Genomic DNA, 23,470 nt, shown 5'->3' on the forward strand with positions numbered 1-23,470 from the left:
GATCTCAAAATAGTAATCGATTTATTGTTGTACTTTTTGTCTTGTTTATTAATTACTGATGTGCCAGTACATAGATAAAGGTCTACTTTTGTTGTTGGCCATTGTTGAGTTAATTATTAAAGTATTTTCCGTTCTTCTTGTTTAATCTATAGTAATACCTCTTTTTTTAGTTGCTTAACATATGTATGTGTAGCTGTGGCAAAAGTTTGTAAGGATCCATACAGTTAAGCACATAAACGTGTTTTGTATGTAAAATCAATATTTCTTACCTTACTGCTTTCTATAGCTTCCACAAATAATTTTTGTATAAATAAACTAACTTTATTGTGTGGAAAAAAATACAATATTTTCCTTCAAACAGTAGCGGAGTGCAAGTCTAAATCATATGTAGCATGTGCCATTAATAAGCACTTCAACTTTGCACATAGCTATGTTTCACAACTAAAAGTCAGCAGTACTGGATTTTATTAACATTATGAAAGCTTATCTCTTATTAATTGGCTAAATACTGCCAATATTATATTAATGGTGGCCAAATTTAAGAGAAGCTTTTACAGTATAAACTTTATCTGAACTATGAGCTATCCAGCTACTGCATGTTTGCTGTGCAAAAATAAACTGTTGAAGAATTAATAAAACGTTTGAAGGTTTTCCTTGACGTGTTGGCTTTTGCTTTCTTATCGTCCATATCTTTTAATCCACTCTTTTCTGTCATTCCTTTATGCAGTGGTACTGAGTCCATACGGCCTGAGCGGCACACTCACGGGTCAGGCCTACAAGATGAGTGACCCGGCAGCACGGAAGCTCATGGAGGAGTGGAGCTACTTTTACCCGATGGTACTTCAGCAGAAAGAGGGAAGTGGAGAGAAGGAAAATGAAGAAGCAAGCCAAGCCTATGATCGCAACTGTCACGTGGCAGTTGAGGTCATCGTAGGTATGGAAAAAGGAATTTAAAAAAAAAGAGTGCAGAACATATTTGTTGACTATAAAGTGCCGTACAAGGTTAATAAAAGTCAGCTCCGGTAGCAGAGTTTACTGCTTTATGCTGTGGACTCATCCTTTCAGCCTGAGAACAGCAGTGACTAAACACATTAAACCGCAGCTATGTTGCTCTACTAAAGCAAACAGTGAGGGATCAACATCGCATTGATTACCTCTGGTCTCCATGTAGACTCCCAGGCAGTCTGAGCTGAGGTATTAGTAGATGGGGTGCTTTGACTGCAATGATCCTCACAGTCTGTCAGCACATCTGAGAGTGGAAAAGGGCAAAATGACTGGAAGGCAGGAGAGGCGAGAGTAGGACAGGCAGAAAGGAACGATGGGGAAGTTGAGGTAAAAACCCCAGGGAGTTACTCTAACAGCTTCGTCTAATCAGTCTGATCCCACAGCGTTGGGTTGACCTGATTACAATTAAAACTCCTTTGGATACCAGTGGCTTTCACATGTTAAGAGGAAAGCCTGAAATAATACTGAAGGAGGGAGTGTAAAGGGAGTTTTGATTTGATTATGTTTTATATGAGCAGTGAGTGAGAAAGTGTGTGATTACATTAATGGATAAGGAGCAGGTACATCAAATGATTTATCGTTGCTATATTTGTGGCCAGTTACCAGAAATGTTTCAGACATATATCACTTTCTTCAGCAAAATATTTATGAATAAAAGGCTGGATAAGATGATGAAATTACTCGTTTTTGGCAGTTTCAATAAATGCTGCAGCTAAATGTGAGCAGCAGCCATCCTGTTGTTTCATAACACTGAATCCTCTTTTTTTTGTGTTGTTAGGGGGAGTAAGGATGACCTACCCAGCTGCTTTTGTGCTGATCGCCCAAGGGGACCTACCAGTGGAGCAGCCTCCACCTGTTCCTGCAGCTCAGGGCCTCAACAAAGAGCCGAACCACTGCAGTGTGCCGCTGACACCGCCGACGTCACCAGAGCAGCCCTGCTCTGGTAACAAATGCACATATATGCATCTTCGTGCAGGACATTAAATTGTTCAAACATGCTGAAACATTCAAAGAAAACATGTAGCATGCATGCTAAATGCTGACATAAAAAGAACTCCATTTCATTCTCTAAACATACCTGCAACCAATACAATAGCATTCAATTCATATAAAGACAAAGAAAATTACAAAAATATAGCAAAATCCATAAGAACTGATGGTGCTGCTTGGCATTTTGTTAGATTACACTCATCCGTTTATATAAAGCTTAAGTCTGAATTTTAATCTGTTTCTTTTACTTCATAAAATATCTCTTATGAACCCATAAATATTCCTAAGATGGAAGGAGATGGAAGAAGTAAAAAGTTTAGAAACAGCTACAAATCTAACTGTTCTTCTGACATTTTTTCCACCCTTCTTCTTTTCAGCGGACAGCGGCTTTGTGACCTCGGTTTCCAGCGTTCCCACACCAGACAGCAGCATGGGCATCACCAGCATCAGCCCAAAGCATTCTGGGAAGAAACTGACTTGTCAGGTGGTTCATCAAGCCTGGAGGGAGTGTTATCTAAACCAGCCTCAGCATGTGTAAGTTAAACCGGAGTTTGCTTCCTCTGTTTGCTGTGATTAATATTGAAGTGCAGTGATGCGGCTGAGGCGGCGCCCTCATGGATCTGTTTATTCCCTGCAGACCGAATCAGCCGACTGATGTGACGCCCAGGAAGGAAGTGCCAAATGGAGTTACCACGTGGGACTTCAATGATCTGGGAGCGAGAGCGCCCTGCAGCTGCTCCAGGTACAACCGAGCCGCGCCCAAGCTGTTCAGTATAAGTGGTGTATTTATGTGTAAAGTACCTGAGCTTCATGTTGATGGATGCTCTGACAAAGACTTTGCTCATGAATGTTTAAAAACACTTTTAAAAATTAAAATCAAAACACTATACATGCTTCCATTTTCTTCTCATTGTCTGAGGTCGGGCCAGAGTAGCAGCAGGCTAAGCAGGTCATTACAGATTTTATTCTGTAGCATCGCTCTTCAGCTGATCCTGGGGGACCCCAAGGTGTTCCCAGGCCGGATGAGATATGTAATTCCTCCCGGGAGTGCTTAGTCTCCTCCCAGTTGGTCGTACACAGAAAACCTCTTCAGCTGGCTGCTTTTGACGCAAGGGAGCGGCGTCTCTAATCCCAGCTTATTATGGTTGAAGATTTGGAGGTGCTGACTGTCATTACTGACTGCATTGTGTTCTAAAAGTCACGCTTGATGAAACCAACATAACCTCACCAAAAGGCAGAAATGTGACTGTAAGGATTCCAAACCAGACACCTTCCTCACCTGCTCACAAATACCTTAAAACAAGATCAGTGGCATGACCAAGACCATCACCTCTGGTCAGGAGTTCTGAGTAATAACGAAAAGGATGAGGTTGTGAATAGAAGTGGCTGAGATGGTTGGTTGGGCTCAGCCTTATAGAGTGAGGAGTTTGGACCTCTGGAGGGAGCTCAGGGGAAAAGTCACTAAAAGGATCCAGTTCAGGTGGTTCGGGCATCTGATTAGGATGTCTCCCGGGCGTCTTCTTTTGGAGGTTTTCCAGGCTTGTTCAAGTGGGAAGAAACCCCAGGGTAGACCCAGAACTTGCTGGAGGGATTGCATATCTAATCTGGACTGGGAACGCCTTGGGGTCCCCCATGAGGAACTGGAAAGCATTGCTGTCGAGAAAGAAGGGTTCCTGGAATGTCCTGCTTAGCCTGCAGCCAGTGTGACCAGTGAGCACAGGAAGACCATGTGGTCTTCAATAAAATCTGAATGTTGCGACTCTTTACATTTGTAGAGTTCCACTTCACAACTGTAACATAATTAATGCTGTTGTAATGTCTTGTCATAACAACATGTTTGAACACCAGATTTCATAGCAATGCAGAGGATATCTTTCTTTTAAACAGGTTCTTCAAAGAGTTTTAAATAGATTATCTTTTATTTGTTGCAGGTTAAAACAGCAGAAGCTGAACCTAACCACCACATCCACCGTAAACCCCCAGACTAGTGCCAACCCCACTCAGTCATCTGGTCCATCATTGTACCCTCCCTCCCTGCCCAAACACAAGACCAGTGAGAAGACAGAAAAGGCTGACAAACAATCCAAGAGGCCAGCTGTGATTCCCTTCCATCATCGTCTATCACTCACACAGGAGACGCCTCTGGAACAGGATTCACCAGGAGGGCCACAGCTTGGCGGCCTTGTGGCACTGGAGCCACCCATGGAGCCTTTGGCTGCTCTGCCACCCTGCAAGTACTCCAAAACCCTTTCCAATGGCAGAAAAGCCCCTGAGTCCCTCCTCCATTCACCCATGTCTCCACTTCCACCCACTCTCAGCCCACATCCTCGGGTACAGGATCCGGAGGTTCTGGATGGACCCGTGGACATGCCTGTTTGTCCAGATGGCGCTTCAGGGCTGGGGATGATTACCAGTGAGACCGCTGTGTATACAGCTCTGCTGAGGCAGAGGGAGAATGGGGCTGGCTGGTGGAGAGGCTTCAGGACTCCCAGGACTGATAAGACTGACTTCAGACCTCCTGACCTCCCCGCTGATAAACTCGAGGAAGTAAAGACCGAGATAACCACTGAGGGAGCTCCTCTAAAGAGGTAGGAGAGATGCACAGTAACAGTGTTTTGCAAACTGTTAGCTGCATTTACAAAGGCAAGGACAAAGGGTAGAATACAAATAAAGAGATTTTTTTTATATCGGACAAAGGTTCCTGAGCCAGACTGGATATAAAACATAAACAATAAAAATTAGGGATTTATTTTCAAGCAGTACTTGAGCTACTGTATGTGACACATCCTATAAAAGCATCTTTTGTTGGAAATATGAGGACACAAAAAATGGCAAGCAAGAGAAAAAGAATGAACTACTGATGCATTTGTGTCTTTGCCTTCTCCAGACTCTACACACAGACTCTCAAGAGATTTAAGATCTCAGAAGAGAGGATGAGAGACCACATCCACACTTTAGGTCTGTTCCAGCAGCCGGGTGTGGAGGCGCTACGTGAGAGTGGGGATGATCCCTACGACTTTAAGGAGGGAGACATTGAGTACACCTTCTCCACTTCCAAGAGATTAAAGGGTCAAGGGAGAGAGCCCAGCAAGAAGGCCAAGGTAGGACAACAGGCAGTTTAAAAACACAAAGCAGTAATGAGTTAAGATTGGGGGAAATGCTATAAAAAACATTATTATTTTAACTAAGAATCATATGTTGTTCTTCTCACCTCTACCCTCCTGTCTTCTAGTTCAGTGTTATTGTTTTTCTGCCGGGAGCTTTGCTGTTTGATTTAGTTTCACAGCTGTCATCAGTGTTGTAGCAGCAGGCAGTTGTTTTCAAGTAAAAAAAAAAAAAAGCTCTGATAAACCCTTTGTATCCAACCTGTCCTGCACCAAATAGCAAATAGACAAAGTGAGTGAGTGGCTGGTAAACATATTGCAGAATTTATCAGCTAAACAGCCAGAAATTTCCCTGAGGAGGTTGTGGAGAACTAATAGAGAGTGAATGGTGTACTGTAATTCACCATGTGACCATCAAATGAATAATAACGATGCTCTGACTCTGCTGGATGTGTAAATCAGCAGGTTTTTCGAATTTACATTTCAAATTCAAGGTAATATATCAGCAAGTCATATCCATGTTTCCATATTCATATTTGTTTCTGTTTCCCCCTTGTGGCCAAAAAATCTGATGCAACAAATAAATACAAATTAGTACACACATATTTGGACAAAAGGGCCTAAAATACACGACATTTTTGTACAAACTTCAGTGAAAATGACAGTTATGTATTTTGCATATGTTTGTTAGGGACAAACGCTATATGTAGCAGATCATATTCATTAAAGACAGGCTGTTGTGTTTTCATTTTGTTGATATCGAATGAAACTGGAACAGACAATTTTCTCTCTTTTGTTCCAATTCATCCACCAGGGAGAAGAAATCACCAGTAACGGTGCACTGCCTGATGGAAAAGATGCTATGTCCATTTTTAACTCGGCTCCAAAATCAGGTGAGGACATAACCGCCGTCAGCATTGACATCACACACATGCAGCAGACTGTGTGCAGTTCACGGTTCAGAGTCATGAGCATTTCTGAGCCAGTGGTCTGACGTTATTGATTGATTTGTTGTTTTTAGATGAATCAGGTCAAGATGACGGAGCTGCAAAAGCCAACCCCTCTCTGACCAGAGAGAAAGATCTAGTGGTTAACATCTCTGATCTAGACAACATATTTGATGAAGATGAAGAAGAGTTGGGGGTAAGGCATCAGTATAGACATATTATATTACTGCATATGTGTTGTTGACTGTAAGATACATGGCCAATCCTGCAAACATACTACAATTAGCACATTAGAAAATTAACCATTTTTCAGTTAACCCTCTGAACCGCAGGTAATTTTACTGCATTTTTGCCCCTGTCTCGTTTTTACTCACTGTGGACTCATTTTTTCACAACAGTATAAAGTCCTGCACTTCTACTGTAACAATGGAGACATAGATAAAAGTAGACAGAGCTCAAAAAATGTCTTTTGTGCAGTATGACACAGGTAAAATGCCATGAGTCATAGAAAAGAAAAAAAAAACATGAAACTGAATTTCCTGATTCATTGTTTCATTAAAAAAAAAGAGAAATCAATATGTAGAACATTTTTTGAAGTGCCCACAGATGTTACCAATACTGGAAAAATAAAATGATGAATCTGTAGAGTATAAATATTTTACTATATACGATTATAATTTGTTTCCATACTTGCCCAATCTCTGCTTTGTGTAGACACAGCCTGCAGTTCAGTCAAAAAGTCAGACATGTTTTGACACTAAATTGCACTGAGGAATGCAAAATATTTGTTTTCAAAGAATCTGGCCAGATCAAACCTTTTATTTTTGGCAATTCTTTTTAATAAATGAGGCATGTTGATTAAACTGAGATTGATGAAATGTTCCAATTTTTAGCTTGGATTTGGATCATTTCAGGTACTTTTGCAAAGTTGAAAATTCAATAATTTTTTACTTTTTACTGTTTCTGGTTCCCATAAATGGTGTAATTTGGGCGATTAAAAACAAACAAATAACATTATATGCCTTTCAAATCTGATAGCAGGGTTCAGAGGGTTAAAAATTTGAACGCACCATTTCAGTGACACCAATATCAGGTGTAATTCTCATTATGCATAATGTGTTATGTTCCACTGTTATGGAGCACAAAATATTGCATAATGAATAAATAAAACTGACCCCCTGATCCTTTGTGGAATATTTTGTAGACTGTTTATCCAAACCAGCACTCAACCAAGGTACCAGTGTCAGCAGAAGATCGCCCTCTTGGGAAAGAAGGGAGAGTTGCAGTACCATATCCATCGAGTGAGTGATGAGCATTTAGTCCTCAAATCTCCCTGAAATATACACAAGTGGTATCTAAATGCAGTTTTATGTATAGGTGATGTAATTAACATGTATGTGCCTTTATAATTGAAATCCATTAAACATCTGTAACTACTCTGCTCCTCCTCTCCTTTATCTCTTCCTCTGTTCCTGTCTCCTTTCAGCAGTAGCAGATCTCCAGCGGATGTTTCCCACCCCGCCTTCTCTAGAGCAGCACCCAGCCTTCTCTCCCATCATGACGTATCGTGACACCCCGAGTCAGGAGCCCCCTGCACCCAGCGGAACGGCTGACCACCTGCCGTCATTCGCCTCCAACCAGCTCACTGAATACAGGATGGAGATGGAGGAGGGGATGGTCAGTCCCAGGCAGGATGACATCAAGGTGAGGAACAGTAGAATATATATCAGGATGTCTAACTTTGTGTAACATGCATTGAAGGAGAAAGCAAAAAAAATGCATGAAAGCAAGGGAATGATACTTTCATAAATTGCTTAAATCCACTAAACATTTTGACATTTAGAGGAAGTTGATGCATGGACTTGTTAGCTGACTGGCAGCTAGATACTGAGCAGCTGGTCAGGCTCCCACATGTTGGAATTGTTTCTCTAATACCTTTAGTTTGCTAATTAGCTCTCTGTGCTGCGAGTCAAACATCTGCACTGACTGCAGGCTTTGTGAGCTGGGAAATGGTAATTATAGTAGAATGCACTCAGTCACTTTGAGGTGCATTTGCTTGTTAACACAAACAAGTTGCTCTAAACAACTCAATGTCTGAACACATACAAGCAGGACTAAAATGTTCAGTCTGATATCAGTTAACTGCTTCTAAGTAACGTCATGATAGATGAGTTGTCAAAACTGCCAAACACAGCGCGTCAACATAACACGTCAAAGCAGAGTTTATTCTACTGTGCGGTCGAGCTCCAGTTAAACACACATCAGTGAGCCACAGGGACCGTCGTGTTATTACATTAAAATGGACTTAGACACCGCAGTTTATTTTGAGTTAATCTCACTAAACAATCTTCGTGCTGGAAATACTCACAAGAGCTCCAAATGTGAAAGATGTTTACGACAATGTAAAGTGCTGGACTCTTACAGGAAATTATTTATCCTTAGAAAAATTAAATGCATACTGATGACTGGATTTGCATGCATGTGAAGTTAGAAAATACTAGGAGTACAAATTCGTGAGAAGTCTGTCAACACCATAAAAATGCAAAAAATTACACTATTATCAGAATAAGAACAGAGATTTTCAACTGTCAGATTTTCAACTTTTTCATGGTCTCTAAATTACTCCCTAACTGCTATCCCTAACCCTCATTCTGCCAACAAATCTCTCTAAGTCTAAGCTGAAACTCATGCTATTTCATCGAAAGTGCTTCATTTTACTTGTTTTGATAAATATAAATTACACTGACGAGATTATAAAACAGAAACGTTTGCACTCCTCAGTGCAGCTGAAAGTCATTAGTGACTGAGCTTCAACCTACACTCGTAACAAAAATTCTGACTTTTTGGCTTAACTGCAAGCCTTGTTTACACAGAACAAATAGGAGACAAGTAAAGAAACTAATAAAAAATGTAAATAGAAGAATATAAATGTTATGTAAAGTCACCGTTTTTCCAGAGCATTGAAACATACTTTAGAAAAATATAGACTATTTGGCATTTAGAAAGTGTTATGAATTCTGTTTCCATTAAGACAAGAAAACAATCAAGAAATGTAGCTGTTGTTTTTATTTATTTATGACTTTATAGCTTTAATGCCACTCAAAAGAAATTGGCAGTTGTCTTTACTCCTGGCCATGGTTTTGCTGTTTCCATTGAACTTTTAGTTGCTGTGAAAAATGAGCCCGAAACAAGAAGAACCTTCAGAGGGTTGATGGGATTGGCAGCATTGTAATTTAAGAACATGTTACTGATTTTAGTTTACTGTCTTTTATTCAGATGCTCTGTATAGTCTGAGGATGTGCAGCAGATTAGTTACACTTTCAGAAACAGATGGGATTCTTCTAGTTTGTTTACTATATGTTGGTCAAAAACAATAATAATCTCTCAGACTTCACTTTACTGCATTAAAACACTAAACCTACCTGGCAATAAAACCTTGTGGTTCTGATTCTGGATTGACCTCATTCTAAACCTGCTTTCTGATGTCTTTTGTTACTCATTGAATGCTTAGTAGAGAGATGTTTTGTGGTAGCATTGATACATTTGAGAGAATCCTCCTTATCATCTATTTTCCTCTCTGTCCAGCCACAGATCAGCTCCTCCATGTTTGCTCCACTGTCCTGCCTGCCCAGCCAGAGTCTACCACCCCTTAAGATTCCTGAACAGTGTTACTACCGCCCTTCCTGGGCCCTCATGCCCAAAATGGAGCATTTCCCTACGGTCATGCATCCCCAGAATACCGCTTTCGCCAAGGATGGATACACGTAAGTAGTCAGCTGTTATGTGCTTTTGCAACCAAATAGTCGTAAAACTTTATCATGCTGTTGCCTTTTAATGGTTTTATTAAAATTTTTGAGGAAAGTTTGTTGGAGCATGTGGTTTCTCTCTAGAAGGAGCGCAGTGCTTTGAGGATGGAACTGTCAGTTGGTCAAAGGTTTTTCCTCTGTTTGGGTGTGAGGAGCTACATGACCTTTAAGAGATGCTCCCTTAGGCTAATCTTGTTTGTTGGTCTGACAATTTGTTTTCTCTTTCTTCGATGTGTGGATTTTCCAGAAACGTTCCCAGTGTCAACACCCTCACAGACCAGGAGTATGGCCAGATGAGCGCCACCACTGCATCTGTCAGTACCACTATTGGCATCCTCCCATCTCCTGCCACGCCACGCTTCTCTGTGCCCACCCCACGGACCCCACGTACGCCACGGGGCATTAACGCTGCAAGCTCTGGGCAAGGTTCAGTGAAGCAGGATGGTACTGAGCTTAGCTCACCGGTCTCTACGCCCTCCACCAGCTTGCCTCTTAGCTCTGTAGAGCCCATGGCTCGGCCAGGACCGTCCCTGCCAGAGGCCCACAGCCTGTACGCTATCCTTCTGCTCTCAGACTCCGTCCTGAGTGTCTTCAAGGATCGCAACTTTGACAGCTGCTGCATCTGTGCCTGCAATATGAATGTCAAAGGAGCAGATGTGGGGGTTTACATCCCAGATTCCACTTGTGAAGACCAGTACCGCTGTATGTGTGGCTTCAGTGCCATTGTGAACAGGCGGCTGGCCCACGGCACAGGTCTGTTTCTGGAGGACGAGCTGGATATATACGGTCGGACTTCAGAAGTAGGCAGAGCGGCTGAGAGGCGGTTGGCTCTTTGCCGACGGGACCCGACTATGGGGGATTCCAGGGCCAAGCGTCCGCAGGATGCTGCCCCAGCCTCTCCACCGGTCATGGTCGTTCTGCAGGAGCAATGCTCTCAGCCTATCTCGTCCCTGGCATCGCTTCATGTCCCCCTCAGCTGTTCCTGTCACGGCCGCAAGGGGGCACTCCTCCAAAGCTGGATGTCTGAAAAGCAGTGGGCAGATGGGAGCGATGCCTGTGTGGAGTGTTACAACGCTTTGGAGCAGGGGCTGCAGTATGTGGACAACCCCACAGGAGGGAAAGTCGATCTAGCTGTTGTCAGAAGTACGGCGCTTCATTCCTGGCCTCACACTAATGGTAAGAAGTGTGATTGTGCTAAGTTACAGCTGTACGAGAACAAAAATCTGATTTGATTTTTGGTGAAAAATTTGTGTTTTCGGGACATAGAATCTTGCTAACATGTGTTCCTTCTTTTGTGTGTGTGTGTGTGTGTGTGTGTGTGTGTGTGTGTGTCTGTGTCTCCAAAGTGGTGGATATGAGCATGTTGTCATCACAGGATATGGTTCGTATGCTGCTGTCTTTGCAGCCTTTCCTGCAGGATGCCATCCAAAAGAAGAGAACAGGGCGGACCTGGGAAAACATACAGCACGTTCAGGGTCCGCTCACCTGGCAGCAGTTTCACAAGATGGCTGGAAGAGGCTCCTACGGTGAGCCGATACGCTCTTTGTAAACAGACAAATGAGCCTGTCTTAGAATGTACTTGAAGTACTGTAAATGTCTTTAAAATGATGCACAGAATAACAATGCCACAATCTGTTTTTTTCTCAGGTTCAGAGGAGTCACCAGAGCCCCTGCCCATCCCTACAGTATTACTGGGTTATGACCGGGAGCGGGACTTCTTGGCACTGTCTCCCTTGGCGTTGCCTTTCTGGGAGAAGTTGCTGCTGGAACCTTATGGGGGGCAGCGGGATGTCGCCTATGTGGTGGTCTGCCCTAATAGCCCCTCTCTACTGGCTGCAGCCCGGGCCTTCTTCCAGGAGCTCAGCGCTGTTTATGAGGTAGGAGGCATGGTCAAAGTTACATTTGGATGAAGCGACACTGAAACTCTGTACAGATTCTGAATTTGAATGTAAATTTTCCAGACGTGCCGCCTTGGGAAGCATCGCCCTCTGGCCAAGGTGTCCAGAGATGGCTTTGTGCGTGTGGGGGAAGAAGTGGAGCCAGAAAAGCTGGAGGAGCTGGATGTTGACCAGTGGTTGACTGGACCCTGGGCAGGACAGCAGCACACTGATAACCTCAGCAAGCTTAAACTCTATGCTTATGCCTGCAGGCAGCAGCTAGGTGAGGACAAATGAACCGACTAATCTAATCTAATCTAATCTAATCTCTGTGTTGTTAATTAGCAGTGTGGAAATTGATAAAAGGTTAACAAAATATTAATAAGACAAAATTTTCTCTCCCCCAGGCCCCCAGCTCTCAGCCCTGCCTTTGGATAGCAGTCTCCTGTTGCCTCCCAAAGTCCAGCCTCCAGTAAACAACACTTCCTCAGCCTCTGCCTCCTCTGGGCAGCCTCAAGCTTGGGCTGCTGATGGAGAACAATCTTCAGCTGCTGTCAGTGCAGCAAATGCTTCGACCCCGACTGGTGCATCCTCGGGCCAGACAGGGGAGACCGCCCAGGGAGGAACCAGCGATTCTAAAGGGCCTCCTAGTGCTACACCACCAGCCAACACACCAGCAGAAAACCCTGAGCTGTAAGGCCGACTAAGAAATGACCTCACTACAGATTGCTCCACACATTTGAACCAAAACGATTAGCGCAACTTCTTTTTTCTTTTGCTCTTTTTTTTCAGCCTGGCCGAGCAATCCAGAATTGGCATCCCCACTGTAGCCGACTCGATGGACAGCCACGCTAACCCACCAGCTGTTGTTATTTACATTGTGGATGCTTTTCTGAGCTCGAGTGGAGCGAGAAATGAAGGGGGAGAGGAGGAAGAGGGCGACGAGGTAGAGTCGGGTACTGTTTGGCTACTGGGACTTCTCCGCTGCTACACAGAGATGCTACAGACTTTGCCTGAGACAATGAGACCTGCACTGGTGCTACAGGTAGGAAAAGTACTTTGAGTTATACTGGCATGATTAAACACAACTCATTTGTCATCATCAGCATCATTTCTTTCTGCCATTTGTCTTTATTTTAGGTGGTGCCATGCCAGTATCTTCTCCAGCCAGCTAGTGGAGAGAGCCATTTGTACCTGCAACACCTTCGCTCCCTGGCTTTCTCTTGTTACTCCCAGTGCAGACGTCTGCTACCCCAGCAAACACACATCAAATCCCTGACTGGCTTTGGCCCCGTGTCCACTGTCAATTCGGTACTTAAGAGTCCAGAGGTGGGCATGCAAATTCACAGATGTGTTAGATTGTCAGCAAGTTTTCACATGTTCTTAAATATGAAATAACTGCTATATACTCTCTCATTCCTGTATCATGTGTCCTTCAGCATCCCAGCCCACTGCAGCTGTACTCCCCACCGTTTATCCTCGGTCCGACTCGTCCCAAGCAGCCAGAACCGGGAGAGATATGGGCCGAGCTCCCTCCCAAATACAACGTGCTCTTTGTAGGATATTGCCTGTCACATGACCAGCGCTGGATCTTGGTGTCCTGCACTGACCAGCAGGGAGAGCTCCTGGAGACCTGCATCATCAACATTGATGTACCCAACAGGTGAGAAATTGTAGTTTGTGTGAAGAGCTGTACTTCAAAGTGTTACTTTCTGTAAAAATCTCAGTTTTGTTTGAGATAATGATCTGATCTCTTTATTTTCTCGCTGCTTTTTGGCACTTCAGAGCACGGCGTCCCAAAGTATCGGCCAGGAAGATGGGACTACAGAAGCTGTGGGAGTGGTGTATTGGCATCATTCAGATGACCTCACTGCCGTGGAGGATTGTTATTGGTCGATTAGGCAGACTGGGGCATGGGGAGTTGAAAGGTAAGTGAGAGAAATATTCAAGAAACTTTGCCTGTTTTGTTGAGTAAAATAAACAGGGTGTAACAAAAAAATTGACATCACTTGAGATGTCCATATTGGAGTGACTACACGGTCAGTAGAAATTATACTTAATAGGATTTATTTTTGAAATAAAATGTTTTATTCTACAAATTTCAAATGTAAAATTCCGGGGGGATGGTACTTTGATGGTAATTTGTCCACGTCATTGGTAAATGCCACGTCTAAACCTGCTTTGCTGTTGGCGCTTGTTTATGAAATTTTCTGACAAATTCACATTGCACATTCACATTTGACTGAGTTTTGGCTTACTTTAATACACAGAACACCTTTTCTGTTGCTGTAAACGGCATGTCTATTCGTGAAGGCAGAAAAATAAAAAAATTTTTGAGCAAAAAGGGCAAACATATTTTAAACAGATTATTAGGTGATCAAATGATGTCAGATTTTTTTGGAACACCCTGTACTTTCTAATGATATGTACTCTTCCTGTGGATCTTTGTCATCACTTTGTTCTCCCAAGTGCATTTGTGGAAAAACTCAAAAGTAGTGAGCGTGCATTGAGTACAACGTTAGCTCCTTGTCCTTCGGTCCTTAAACATCTGTGCATGTAATCATCTATTCAAAGGATGCTGTGACTCCTGCAATTCTTTTAAAAAGTGGCACGGCACTTTCTTATTCACTCGTTATCTTGCTTTAAGAAAAGACAGATAAGTGGGGCCATTCATTTAGCACAGATTTAATGAACTCTTCTTTGCACTTAGCCCATCATATTTTATTTCTAGTTCTCTAATATGCCCTTGTATTACTTACTATCCTGAGCACAGACAGGTGCATGTATTTAATTTTGTTAAGAGATAAAATGAACTGTGAAGTGATTCATTATCCAACTCTCTTTCTTAAAATATATTTTGTTCAACCTCTCACACACTCTCCTCCCACCCTCTGTCTTCTCTCATCTAGACTGGAGCTCCCTCCTCGGGGAGCATTCCCTCCATTCAATAGGACGCCAGCTGAGGGAGGCTTGTCGTATGTGTGGGATCTCAGCTGCTGACTCTCCCAGCATCCTCAGTGCCTGCCTGGTTGCCATGGAGCCACAGGGTTCCTTTGTGATCATGCCTGGTAAGTTCCACTTCCAGTTTGGCTCTTAGAGGACAGCAGTAACATAATAGCACTGACAGTGGGGATGTCTGTCTTTATAAGTAATATTCACAAAGCTGGGTTTTGGAATGCAAAGGCGTCATGTTGTTTTGCTTCAAAATTACATAACAGTGATAGAATTGAGACTTAAATCAAGCCTCTGTGTTTCTGCTTCTGTCACATTTTTACCCACTGTGGGCACATTTTTAACTGCAATATAAAGTTGTGCACATCTATGAAAACAACCATTGCCAGGAGTAAAGAAAACTGTAAACCATCAATAAAATCATAGAATATAAAAAAACAACTGAATTTCTTTCAATATTTTACAAAATTTGTATAAACCTAGAATCAGCATGTACAACATTTTACCAAGTGCCCACAGGTGTAACCATTACTAGAACGAACTCTAGACACTGCAGGTATTTTACTGCTCAGATTTTTATTTTGCGTTCTATACGTGTGTCCTATCAGCTCTGTGTGAGCACACCCTGCAGTTCAACCAAGTTTAGCCAAAAAGTCCCAGAATTAGCCACAGCTGAGTCAGTCATAGAGTCTTGTTGGTGGCAAGGAGCAAAGAATAGTTTGTTTTTGACAGATCAAACATGCAGAACAGCGATTTTAAGCTTAAAGTTAAGTAGTTTTCCAGACAAAGCCAAAAGTCACATGTGCAAAATCTGACGCATCTTCCTGTTTTTAACAGTTACTTGCTCTGATAAATGGTGTCAAATATGTTACACACAAAATTGTAAAGAGTCGTGGTAAATTCCAGTTGATGTGTTGACCAATTTCAATTTTACAGTTAATTTGAATGAACATTAACGCATTTGTAGTGTGTAAATACACAACCTCAACTTTTCTGTCCCTGTGTTTGCAGATGCAGTGACGATGGGCTCAGTGTTTGGCCGCAGTACTGCTTTAAACCTGCAGACTTCACAGCTCAACACACCTCAGGATGCTTCCTGTACACACATTCTAGTCTTCCCAACTTCTGCCACTACCCAGCTGGCACCCAGCTCCTACCCTACAGAGGACAATAATGGTAACGTGCCTTGAGACGTACTGTAGATAAACTTGTATAAATGTAATATAATTTTGTACCAACAGGTGGCATCTTTGTACTAGAAGATTGCTTTCAAAATCCCCTTAAATCAAATTTCTCTGTTACTTCCCTTAGACGACATGTTCGATCTTCCCTTTCCTGATGAACTGGAGAATGACATTGGCCATGACATGATGCTGATCACAGGGAACCTTCACCCCTCCCCCAACACCTCTCCTGTGCCCTCGCCTGGCTCTCCATCCGGGATGGGAATGGGATCGCATTTCCAGCACACCCGGGTGAGTCAGGCGTCAGTGGAAAGAAGTAATCATACAGTGGCTCAAAACAAAAGACATCCTGAAACTAAAAGGAGAACACTGACATGCCCTCGCAGAACTTGCTGCACTTCCACCCATCAATAAGCTCGTTATCGGAACTGAGAAGCTATGAACACCGATAGACCACAATCATTTTTCTGCTATAGGTACCTAATTATTACAGTGGTATTTTGATGGAAGGAAAATGGTACCTCTTCAGGTCAGGTTTGACTTCGTACTTAGAAGCATGGGAACTCCTCCTCTGCAGCCTTTAGTTACAGAATTGTACATTTGCCAGGTATAAATGATGTAAAGGAATTTGTCTCGAAGGCAAGAGAACAGACGTGATGACAAGCAATGTTGCGCCACATTTCAGATAGTACTGACAACTTGCTGACAAACTGTGGGAACAATTAAGGTAAAGTATGACTGTACAGGAGAACTCATGTTAGCTGCTTGTACTGCATACATCACTGCTACACTGACCTGTATGGAAACATGAAGATGCATTAGTTGTTCTTCTATAGCTTGACACTGAAGAAAAACACTGGAACATTTGTTGGTTAACACCAGTATTTTTCCCATTCAAATGGGGTTGTTGGAGCTTTAAGCATGATGTTACTATAGTAAAAGATTATGGTCAAATATTACATAATCAAACCTAGAAACGCCTGATTTGACATGAAGTAGTTCTGTGTTCAAGAACTCTAAACTGGGGATGACAAATGAAAAACAGATCTGCTGTGGCAATCGCTAAACTACAGTGTATGTGCAAGAGATTTCTTTTAATATATCTAGACAAGTAAAGTCATTCATATAGCACATTTAAAGCAATAAAAAAGTGTTCTTCAGTGGAAAATAAGGGTTGGTAGATTGAATATGCCTGAGTATTTTGATAATACGAATCAAAATCTTACCAAAAACGTATAGAAAATACAACTTTACCTAAGGCTAAGGCCCTACAGTGTTTAGTTGATTCTCGAGATTAAAACGGCTAATTTAGCTTAATTTAGCATACGTTATGACGAAACAAATATATACATGAAACCTAACAAATCCAAGGTTTATCCAGATCCTTTCTAAGCAAGCTTTTTTTTAAATTTTATTGTTCCATATTATGTTTGCAACAGTGGAGAGAAACGGCCCTCTAAAATGATATAAGTATGCAATATTATTAATTTCAATAACTACTTTAATCTGTGTTATTTTCAAGCTTTTCATGCAGGACCATGAACGTTAAAGATTAATAGAATATTGCTTATAAAAGACAGCTACAGCCATGGCCATAAGTTTGGACACAGCATGACTTACTATGTCTGTTTTGATGTCTATTACAGAACATAACTAATATTTTTTGACAGCACCAGTTTAATTAGTCAACAAATCAACAAGGGATATAATATTATCAATAAATTCCAACAATTGGAACAACTTTGTTCCCAAAACATAATATTAGAAGAAAATAACAAAAAAAAAGCAGTACTTTCACAACCGAATTTGGTAAGAATAACAAAATGACACCAAACTCTTTTGATGTTTTCTTTAAATATGAAACTTAATATAGTTCTCAGGAGTTGTGTACTGTATTGTAAGTGACAATTTTGTGGTATTTTCTAAGATTCACAAGCGTCATGATACTTGTGTCCAAACTTATGGCCATGGCTGTATAGTCGCTGGTGTAAATCCTTGGAAACACAGGCTGTAGATGGATGAATAAATGATACAAGCCATAACAATACAGTGTGTAATTATTTTCTGGCCTTCTCCTGCATCTGTAGAGCCAGGGAGAGCGCTTGTTGTCCAGAGACAATCCCCCAGAGGAGCTTAAGCAGCAGCCGCTGGCTCTGGGCTACTACGTCTCCACTGCTCAAGCGAACGGACTTCCTCACTGGTTCTGGGCCTCCTGCCCTCAGGCGGAGAGCCAGTGTCCACTCTTCCTCAAGGTACGCAAAACACACTGCATGCACGGGTCAGAATGGATCTCAAGCTTGTGTGATGGAAGATGGAGAGCGAAACTTTGGTTAAACTTCTAAGAAGCATAAAAGCCTTTTCGATCTTTTACACTGTGCCCTGTGTTTCTTCACTGCAGGCCTCTCTCCACCACCACATCTCCATAGCACAGTCAGATGAGATGGTGTCAGAAAAGACTAAGAGGACCCCTCACCCCTTAGACTCAAAGACCACCTCTGATGTGCTCAGGTAAAATACTAAAATAAACAATGCCGCTGAATCACGCTACTGTGATTAAAGAAATCAAGTTGGGTTTTTCAAAGGATAAACCGGTGGAATTCAATGCATTTAAATGTTTCTAAAATCAAGACATTTGTGATACTATTGTGTTTTTTCCACACACAGGTTTGTATTGGAGCAGTACAATGCCCTCTCTTGGCTGACGTGCACCCCTGCCACCCAAGACCGCCAGTCTTGCCTGCCGGTCCACCTGGCTGTACTGATCCAGATGTACAATGCCATCCTGAACATGCTTTAGCCGTGTGAGACTTTGAGGACAGCTCCAGTGAAGGACTGATGGTTCCCTTCTTTTCTTCTGTGCCTACGTCTCTTTCTGACCACCAGAGAGCACCAGAGCTCTTCTGTTGTTTTGGGTAGACATGGATTTAGTGGCAAATAAAGGACAGGGCAAGTCAGACTATCCCATGTCTGGAATGTAATGAATAAGAAGAGTGAAATGCTCGGAACAATGATGTCGGCCAGCCGTGAAAACCCAGCGCAGTTATGACCCCTTCAACAACTGGTTCTGTGCCCGTTCTGGTGCTTCCATGGAAGGAAACGGACGTATCTATCCAACCACGCCCGTCAGAATAGCATTACGTCCCACATGGGCAGCATTTCTTAGTGGCATTTGAAGCGTCTGTAGATGGCATTTACGGGGAAGCTCTGTGTGGTTCTTCTGACACTCTCTAAAGGGACATCTGTGCCGGGCCACATAACTCCATACTGTACAACCAGCAAAATGGCATGACGCGGCTTTGTTACATCGATGATGTTTTTACATTTTTTTGTATAGAACTGCACTGTTTAGCTTCTTGGGACTTTGCGGTCGGTTGCTGAAACTTTTACCTTTACTCCGAGAGGGGCAACCGTCCTCCCTCCCACCCACCCCAAAAAAAAGGGGGGGGGGGGGGGGCGTGTTTGATAATGGCACTTTTTTTCCTCATCTTCCAAAGTGTTGTAGATATGAACACAATGGAAAGCGTTTTACCAGTCACGACAGAAGTGTTGTTTATAATGTAAGGCAAACATTTACAAAGAACTGAGACTTATTTTTAATATTTAAAACGAGAAAAACGAGAAACTTAAACAAGGCCTTTTTTTCCCCCAATTGACTATGAATTGTCTTGGGATCTGAAATAAAATTTGTCATTTTAATGCAATTGTAAAGATGCCATATTTATACAAATTATATCATGTCATAGAATTTGATATATAAATGAATATATATATATGTATATACATAAATATATATTACCTCTCCAAGCAGGCACTTAATGATAAGGGGGATGGTCGCCAGCGCCGTCTCTTTAGAAGTGGACACATTATGAACATTTATCAAAGAAGATGCATTTTAGCTCCTTTTTATTTTCTACAGATATTGAACATTTTACCTTTTTATTTAATGAGTTAAATTAAATTGATGCAGGAGATACAGTATACTGTATATTTATAAAGTGTTCCTATTCTCCTAAACAAACAAACTTGAAATGGGCAATAAAAGACCATGGTATTGCGAGGTTATTAAATATTTAAGAACGATGCTTTATTTCATTGGCTCTCCTAAATGATGTCAAGCAAACCATCAGAAAGGCCTGTCTCCTCAGCTTCCCTCAGTCTGCTCTTCGTTAGATTCCGAGCATGTTTGTATATACACTTTTCAGCTGTGTTTTTTGGAGTTTCTTCAAGCTGTACATTTCATGCTGGTTGGTTTATTTTCAAGTAATTCATATCAAAGTATTTTTTTCGTCGTCGTCGTTGTTTTGAGCTTTTTGATATACAGTATACCGTGCAGAACTCATTTAATTACAGCCAAGAGGTTTAAATTGCCAAGTGAGTATACACAAATGTACAGACAAGGGCAAGTTTGCAAAAATTTGTTACATCTGTCATCACTTTGAATATCAAACAGATCCGCTTTAGTGGGAGAGATCTGTTACTTTTACACTTTTTTTTAGTAAATTATTAAAACTCTTGAAAATGATTTTGTATTCAGTGTCCTGCTTTTAATACAAAAAACTGTGAACCACTGACTGGTCGATATTTTTCATCCAATTTAGTCACTTTATTCCCGTGGTCCAATGTTTGCTAGAATGGAAATAAATATACTGAGGTACTGCACTTAACACATAAGTGCATTTGGGGATAAAGGAATTATAGTTTGTGCTAAACTTTCAGATTAGACATTCTTAATTTGCATTCATATGTGTTTTTTTTTACAATAAAAATATAATAATTCTTTATTTTTACTTAAGTAACATAACAGAGCTAATAAAAAGTCTAAAAGCTTTCAGCATTAAGGTTAGAAAATCTGTCTGTGCTTTGCTAAATACGGGATTCAGATTGAAGTTTGAGCCGGATGACAAATATTTAGTAGAGTAACAATTTCCCTTGCTACTGTCAATGAGGTATATGATAATTTATATCTTTTTTTTTTTTTTTTGGAGACATAAATGCTGAATGTTGTTCCTGCAGTTTGAGCAACATCTCAAAGGTGAATTAGTGGGAAGAAAGTGTGCGGTACGAACAGTCCTAATAGCTCTGGATGACAGCTGGATGACAAGGAGGTTAAGCCTTTTATCACACAGCACTCAGAAGCCATAAATCATTCATTTTTCAACATGGAGATTACATCTAATAATAAGCACTGCAGCCTGCATTGTGAATAAAACTGAATGTGGGGGAAAAATTATACCTGACCTTTGAAGAAGAACAATGTTTACTGAGCAGATGAAAATAATGATACAGGTGAGTGACTCTCACTCGGATTTTGCGCTTCCTGTTCGACAAGATAGTTCAGTTTTTAATGTGTGTTGAGCTCCCGCCTTCAAACATAAAAAGCTGATTAAATTCCTTCAGAAAGGACAGAGAAAAGAGCAATAAAGTAAATATTTTTTTTGTCATATTAAATAAGTGCTTTATCCTACCTTACCTGTCTCAGCTGGCATGTGTCCAGTGTTAAATATACTTATTCACTGACAAAGGAAATGCAATGGCCGTGAAGGAACAAGTGCCACATTAAACCAGAACTATACTCACCATGAAGACTGCAGGGAGCTGAAAGATTTTGGGAGCCCACAGGCATGCTTTCAGGTCTGCCTCAGTTTAGTGGAATTGTGAAGGGCTCCATATGAAAAATAGTAAATGCATTTGTCAAACAAACACTAAGGACTTTTAAATTAGTTCATTGCATGTATGTACTGGTTCTAAAGGATGCCCTCTTGAATGGAGATAAGAGCTATGCCCCCTTTTGTGTGATGTAGGAGGGGAAAGAGAGAAAAAGAGGTTGTGAAGGAGGTTCTATTTGACCATCAGGGTCACATAAAATCGTTGAGTGGAAAACGGCATTTCAAAAGAACCCAGAAAAGCCTAGTGGACAACAAAACTAGACAAAAAGTCAGTCTTTGAGGGAACGGGCAGCTCGAGGACACCATGAATGAAAAGGAGTGGGTAGCTGAAGAGTAAAAGCCACTGAAGAGTCACTTGTCGTGGTGGGGCTGTCTAATGGCCATCACAACTGGAGGAAGTGGACTCTTAATTGACTGCAATGTGTTTTCCACAGATGGCCTATTAGACCATGGCCATTCACCTGTTAGCTGGCTTGCCAAGTGCTTTTTTGCAGCCAAATGGCCCACAGACTGGACAAAGGAGGCCAGGGTCTGGTTTGACATAGCATTAGTGCAAACACAATTAGAAGTCAATTACATTTTATGTCGCTTTTCTGCCAACAGTGCACCACATGAGATGACAAGGTTGTTCGGGGGAAAAAGCCCTAAAATTCTGGCTTTTTGGCATGAAGCAGAATGTAAAATAATGTAGCATTTTACTCTAAACTTACATGTAGTGAAAATGTATTTAAGTTTCTGAAATCAACAGAGTCCACTGTGTTTTTACAATGTGATAACCACTACTTTAATTGCAATAACTAAGGTAGAGATATACTAAAACACACATAAACACCCATCAGTGGGTTCAAGGAAACATAATGGAAGATTTTAATGGAGTTCAAAAGGGCCATGTTGCTGCCTGACCCGCAGTTGCACCAGCTGGAAGACAATGCTTAATATTTCATAATAAGAGAGGAACGATAGGTGCACCTCAGAGTTCACCAAAATGGCTGCTCATTATGCAATCTTCAAGGACTTCACAGAACACAGTTGGCGTATCTAGTGTAATTCAAATGCTCCTGTGAATGCGTATCTTAACAGAATTGACTGTTCTGTATCCCAGTCCGGAGCAAAAACAACCCAAACAGAACAGAGGTGCATGGAGGGGCAGCGCTGCAGTCAGTCTGTCACTCCAGATGACCCGTGAGAGTGCTTCACTTGCAGGCGTGACTTTGGCAGGGCAGAGCCGTGTGCTGTTTTGACATGCCCTCTCTCTTCTCTAAAGTGGAGGCAGCTGTGGGTTGTAGCTTCACACCGCTTTGTAGATGCTTGTATCGCTGCTGATGTTTCTGAGGTTGAAGAGGGAGGCACACACGTTTGGATACCCTGCTGTCTGTCTGCTGTCTGTCATGGCAGCCTTTAGCCAGTGGTCATGTGGGGGATGGACAACGTGGTGGGTCTCATGTGTGTCTGACCTCCTGATGTGCCAGCCAGGTCAGGGAGGGTTCAGGGCTGTGTGAGAGCTGTGGGTGGTTCAGGGCAGATCCTGCAAAAATGCTTTTCCATCAAGACTTCCAGGAACTTTGATTTCCCAAGAACTAACATCCTGGCAATATGTACTGGATGAAAGTAGAATCAGCTGTTATTGTGAAGAACAAACAGCTTAGTCCACTGATATATCAAAAGTGAGACTGTCTCAAATACTGCCCTCTGTGGAAAGATCAGACTTCACTGCTGGGCCATCGCCGTAAAGTCTCCTGGACTGTTCCATGTCAGTTGTTGTTGATCACATTTTGTTCGCCATAGTATATACTATGACTTTTTTTTGGACGAAATTCATGATGATTTTTTTTCAAAGAAAACTGCTCTATAGTGTTTTTCATGGCCTACTGAACATTATTTCATCATATGGCATGTTTTTACCACATGTTGAAAAAATCATATTTTTTCCACATAGTAT

General features: G+C 41.8%; 1 protein-coding gene across 2 annotated transcripts in view; it reads left to right on the forward strand.

Annotated features, from left to right (window-relative positions):
- Positions 1-20,387, forward strand: part of LOC110966254 (mediator complex subunit 13L) — a 94,552-nt gene extending 74,165 nt beyond the window's left edge. The window contains exons 6-31 of one of the 2 annotated variants that reach the window (XM_022215562.2): positions 728-934; positions 1,784-1,948; positions 2,373-2,529; positions 2,633-2,737; positions 3,927-4,583; positions 4,883-5,096; positions 5,914-5,992; positions 6,121-6,242; positions 7,251-7,347; positions 7,533-7,750; positions 9,632-9,810; positions 10,100-11,028; positions 11,199-11,378; positions 11,500-11,729; positions 11,814-12,012; positions 12,137-12,422; positions 12,522-12,774; positions 12,870-13,058; positions 13,169-13,392; positions 13,515-13,657; positions 14,639-14,797; positions 15,693-15,857; positions 15,993-16,156; positions 17,953-18,117; positions 18,264-18,373; positions 18,530-20,387. In XM_022215562.2, the coding sequence (XP_022071254.2) occupies positions 728-934; positions 1,784-1,948; positions 2,373-2,529; positions 2,633-2,737; positions 3,927-4,583; positions 4,883-5,096; positions 5,914-5,992; positions 6,121-6,242; positions 7,251-7,347; positions 7,533-7,750; positions 9,632-9,810; positions 10,100-11,028; positions 11,199-11,378; positions 11,500-11,729; positions 11,814-12,012; positions 12,137-12,422; positions 12,522-12,774; positions 12,870-13,058; positions 13,169-13,392; positions 13,515-13,657; positions 14,639-14,797; positions 15,693-15,857; positions 15,993-16,156; positions 17,953-18,117; positions 18,264-18,373; positions 18,530-18,662 (5,729 nt within the window). In that variant the 3' untranslated portion in view covers positions 18,663-20,387. The remainder of the gene's footprint in view (positions 1-727; positions 935-1,783; positions 1,949-2,372; positions 2,530-2,632; positions 2,738-3,926; positions 4,584-4,882; positions 5,097-5,913; positions 5,993-6,120; positions 6,243-7,250; positions 7,348-7,532; positions 7,751-9,631; positions 9,811-10,099; positions 11,029-11,198; positions 11,379-11,499; positions 11,730-11,813; positions 12,013-12,136; positions 12,423-12,521; positions 12,775-12,869; positions 13,059-13,168; positions 13,393-13,514; positions 13,658-14,638; positions 14,798-15,692; positions 15,858-15,992; positions 16,157-17,952; positions 18,118-18,263; positions 18,374-18,529) is intronic. The other variant, XM_022215572.2, reaches the window with a different exon arrangement.
- Positions 20,388-23,470: the final 3,083 nt, after the last annotated feature.

This window comes from Acanthochromis polyacanthus, chromosome 18, assembly GCF_021347895.1.
Source record: "Acanthochromis polyacanthus isolate Apoly-LR-REF ecotype Palm Island chromosome 18, KAUST_Apoly_ChrSc, whole genome shotgun sequence".
Taxonomy (NCBI): domain Eukaryota; kingdom Metazoa; phylum Chordata; class Actinopteri; family Pomacentridae; genus Acanthochromis; species Acanthochromis polyacanthus.